The sequence below is a fragment of the Acyrthosiphon pisum genome, unplaced genomic scaffold, assembly GCF_005508785.2.
Source record: "Acyrthosiphon pisum isolate AL4f unplaced genomic scaffold, pea_aphid_22Mar2018_4r6ur Scaffold_20837;HRSCAF=22278, whole genome shotgun sequence".
NCBI classification, from domain to species: Eukaryota; Metazoa; Arthropoda; class Insecta; order Hemiptera; family Aphididae; genus Acyrthosiphon; species Acyrthosiphon pisum.
The window spans coordinates 89,391-94,219 of NW_021770238.1; the positions used below are offsets into that span (position 1 = coordinate 89,391).

The 4,829-nt window shown below is 29.2% G+C and overlaps 1 protein-coding gene and 1 long non-coding RNA gene across 2 annotated transcripts in view; both read right to left on the reverse strand.

Moving 5' to 3' along the window:
• Positions 1 to 1,155: 1,155 nt before the first annotated feature.
• On the reverse strand, positions 1,156 to 2,899 carry LOC115034718. The gene is made up of 2 exons (XR_003840031.1): positions 2,223 to 2,899; positions 1,156 to 2,135 (listed from the first exon to the last, which is right to left on the reverse strand). It is a non-coding gene; the product is annotated as an uncharacterized LOC115034718 (long non-coding RNA).
• Positions 2,900 to 3,972: 1,073 nt separating this feature from the next.
• The window catches only part of LOC107884313, a 1,537-nt gene continuing 680 nt past the window's right edge, over positions 3,973 to 4,829 (reverse strand). The window contains exon 3 of the mRNA XM_016806097.2: positions 3,973 to 4,829. Within this exon, the coding sequence (XP_016661586.1) occupies positions 4,647 to 4,829 (183 nt within the window). The 3' untranslated portion in view covers positions 3,973 to 4,646.

Here is a 4,829-nt window from a genome sequence, read left to right on the forward strand (position 1 = left end):
AAAAAAATGCATTTTCGTTGCAACGAGTCTATGTAAAATATACTCTATACGGAGGATATTTATCTAAATTCATGTTTTTGAAACGTTGCAAAATTCTAAAATTAGATCCGTTGAAAGAATTTTTTACTTATACAGGAAAGTTGTATAATCCGTTAGGCGCAATTGAGTTTGAATATATTTTAGATAATCAGGCGTCAGATGAATCAGATCCAGATAGTAAATTTGAGTTATGCTAAGAACATAAATTAAAATTAAATTAGAAATAGAATAAAAAATTAAATTAAATTAGAATTAATCACTAAAAATAAAAAAATATTTATAGACACTTGCGCTACACGTGAAATAAAAAAAAAAATATATTTTTATTTTTTAATACCAAAAATGAAAAATTCGAAATTTTATTTAAATTTTTTTGATTTAATTCAAAATAGCCAATTTGTGAATCTGATTATAAGAGCTATTTGTTTTTTTTTTTTATTTATCACAGAAAAAAATATTTGATTATTTTGACCCCAGTAAGCAAATGCTTGTGGTGGGGCAAAAGAGTTAACAACTTATATAAAGGAAATTATCTGAAGAAAAAACAGACACATTTTAATCTTAAAAAATAAATACAAATATCAAAAAAAAAGGAACTGAATATAAAAAGTACAAAACATTAAAAACATAATTTTAACATTATCACTAATACAAAAATATTACATTGATTTAAAATCACATTTATTTAATAACCAATTTTTAATAATTCTCTTTACGTACATACTATTATTTTTCAACTCTTTACAGTTAACAATATTTTTTTTTTAATTCCAAAGGCGAGGAATTGTAAAAAATTGGACGTAAGTAAGCTACAAATTTCTTACCAAATTCTTTATTTGTGTAAAGTATAGTAGTGTCATATGCTAAAAAATCTCTTTTATTTACTTGCTTAGTTAAATTACATGCATTGGAGACCAATAAAATACTATATAACTTATACAGATCCCTAACTGGTAGTACTTTAAACATTTTGTAATTAAATGATGTAGACCCCTGTTTTTCAAAATATTATTTTAGGGAATTTGCTCACATGAGTATATATCTTAAATTGTTTACTAATCATATAATGTTAGCAAATTTTGTCAAACGTGAACATAGCATAATTTTTTTTCTGGTCTTCTTATTGTTACACCCTGTATAATACTATTGATTAAATATACTACTAGTATATTTAATCGATATGGTAATACATTTACATTATATACTCGGGTATATCTTCTGCATATTATGTATATAAGGGAACAAGTCCTGACTGACTGATTCGCATAATCGCAACGCATACAGCCAAAATTATCGAGTTACAAATCTGTGTAGCTTACATTTAACAGAGTACCTAATAGAGACGAGGTAGACCCAGACATCCAGTCACGGAGCTAGTAATTTATTTCCTGGGGTGCTGGAAGGAGCAGATAATTTTTGTTATATTTGGGCCAATATTTATCCCAAAACTTCTGTGATTACTCAGATAAAAAATGTAATTTAACATAACATTGCTACAGTAGCACACTTTAAAATGTTTAAGATACTCTCAGTAGTTTTATATATAAGTAGGAAAAGTTCTAAATAAAATAATTGTGTGAAGTTTTGAGTAATCAACACCTTGTCACAGTATTGTATAATGCAATGAGTAGGTACCAGATGTATAAATATGTACCCATAAACAAATTTAAAACTTAAAATTTCACGTCATGCAATAATAAGTGTTAATAAAACGAAAATTACGATCGCCTGCACTCATCATTGAATCGATGAGTTTATGGACGAACGATACGTATAAGTACACACATACAATAAGTACACACTAAATAAAAGTTTAAATTAACGCAAGAAGTGTAATTATTGTATACCAGTCTTGTCTCGGTCTATGACAAAACACTTAAAACACCCTGTACCTATATCCTTCAAATCATCCGTCATCAAAACAAACTCTACAATAACTGGCAGGTCGCAGGAACATCATAGTTGGTTGCAATATTTCTGTGTTGTCATATGCCATTTGATTGCATAACAAGTCATGTATTATCCAGTAAGTACCAGTGTTCCTTGGTTAGGTATACATTTGAACAAAAATAGTATATTATGTATAAATGATTAAACTGAAATCAAAATGTCTTAAGTTAATAACATATTGTATTATTTATTTTAATTTTTGCAACTACCAACTAGTGAAACTTAGTACTTACCCATAAATTGTACAAATGTAATCGCCAAGCATCCAATCCACGTGTCATAAATCAATTCAGGTACATATATGTTTGATTAAAGTATTAAATTATTAAATAAAATACGTAAAATACAATATGTGGTAAATAATAATAAAGACAATAATTATACTTTATAGAAGAACCAATAGGGTATTAGATATATTAAAAAATAAAATACCTACGACCATGAGTCACGGACTCACGGATTCTGTTTGTTATGAATTATGAGTTATCTTATAACCTTAACCGTTTATTTAATAACTAACGTATTTTTATGTGATTAACGTTAACCCAGTATAAGGTATACTTCCATATCATATAACCACGGAACCACGATGTCAGCTGCAATTATTGCAGAGAGCACAATATAAGATAGTAGGCACTATCAGTCTCTAGCATAGATAATAGATATGCCATGCAAACTTATCACACGGGAAATAATTGGAAAAATATTTGAGGTTATAACATAGATAATAGTATGGTCTCTACTCTCTAGACGCTCGTATCTGTTAATACCTAATCGCAAACCAGTCTAATCAGACATCATCGTATTGTTGTCATAGATAATATAAGAATGGATAGGACATGCCTATACCAGTTCCATATGAGGCCGTGTGCTTTTTTGGGGAAGAGAGAAAGTAAAGAGAGAAAGACAATATGAGGCTTTTTGAGGTTATGTGCAAAACTGTTTTATTAAATAATAATGAATAAATATGATAGTCAGTTATATTTAGATATTTGTCAGTTTGTATTTTGATTGTTTTGCCACCTGTACCTGGAAAATGGAAATTGGAAAATAATATTTTAACAAAATAAAATTATGTTATTTAATATTCATTATTATTTATCAATTATCACATCAATATTCGCCCCATATAACCTTAAAATAGTATCACTAAATTTTCATGTGATAAGTTCTTATGTCCTATCCATTCTTATATTATCTATGATTGTTGTGTGTCCGTTGTCACTTGTCACAAATTGTCCGTACTCCATACTTAATAGGTATTTAATGGGGTCGAGGGGATTACACGCGAGTATTGCGCATGTGACACTAATGGTCCAATTACTTAAAATATGACATTATGACAATAAGTTATTGTAGCGGAAGCGAGTAGGTACAATGATTATCACTATTATACCTTGGGTTCAAACGATAAGGAATTTATTACTTTTAACTTCTGGTCTTTATAAACGATAAGTATTATTATGACCAGTGGCGAAATCACCTTCCGTGGGGCGAAATCACCTTCCGTGGGGCGAACGGCGGACACCCAAGCAAATGGATATTATACAATACATTTAGGGGCACAATTCATCCTTACTGCGCCTACTTGAATTGATTTTAAAATGTAATACCTTTTGCCCTGGGGCATAAAAATCGTAATAACTGCGGTATCTACTGACGAGATACACACAATATTTACTTTACACACAATACCTCCCAGAACAACTCAACTTTGAAGAACGATATCTCATCAACGGATTAACGAAAAATGAAAATTTAAACGTGATAATTCATAAAAAAAATAGCATTATTAATTTATGAAATTTTAAGTATAGGTTACCATTTGAAAATCAAAAGTTGATAGTAGTTTACCTAATTAATATAAGGGTGAAAAATATAAAACATTTATACAAATGTAGAAATACATAAAACTAAAATTAAAAAAAAAAAAAAAATCTAAAAAAGTTAATACTTTTCGAGATAATGAGTGTTCAACGATAAAAGAATCACCCTGTATATATAAAAAAATTGAAAAATTAAATAGGTATAGTTATTTATTGGAACACTTCAAATTCGGGTGGCAAATTATGATTAGAAATTTCAGTATTTCATATTTTTTCCATGTTAATTTCACGTTTTTAATTTCTGATAAAATGTAATAATATTTTGATTCCGTTACATACACCGAATTCTTATTGTTTTCATTAATTAACTTCGTGAAACTCTCATAAAATATCTCTTTTTGAGATTACATTTTATTAAACAGAGTGATAACTTTGACGAGCTGAAGGAACATGTGAACACGAAAACCGATAGCACCGTAGGTACTGGAGTTTAAAATTAGGTATAGGTACAAAAACACAATCGTTTACACGTTTTGTCATGATGTACTTAAATATTATATTATAGTACAATTTATTGATATTTTATCGTATTGTATTATTTTAGGTAAATAGTGTATAAATTAGCCAGATAATGTACAAAATAAACGTTTTACAAATAATATTTTTACTTTTCCAATAGGCATATGTAGTATTCACATTACCCGATTTTCGTACTTTCCCCGTAACATATACATATATACAAAACATCTTGCTTCTGATGAGTTCTAGCTTATTTATGTTAAATTAAATTATTTTAGTATCTAACAGTCCAACCCTTTTGACAGATCGGCCTCAACTGAGCTGATGTCGTCTTTTTGGCCCTCGTGGACTCTGCTCAACGTGTCCACGTGCGCCATACGAGCCCCCATCCCTAACTCCTGTAGCACTTCGAACCATCGTGCTACCTGTGGTTTTGTGAACGTTAAGTGATTGACAATCTTTAAGAACAGTAAATCGTATACCAAGCAAAAATTG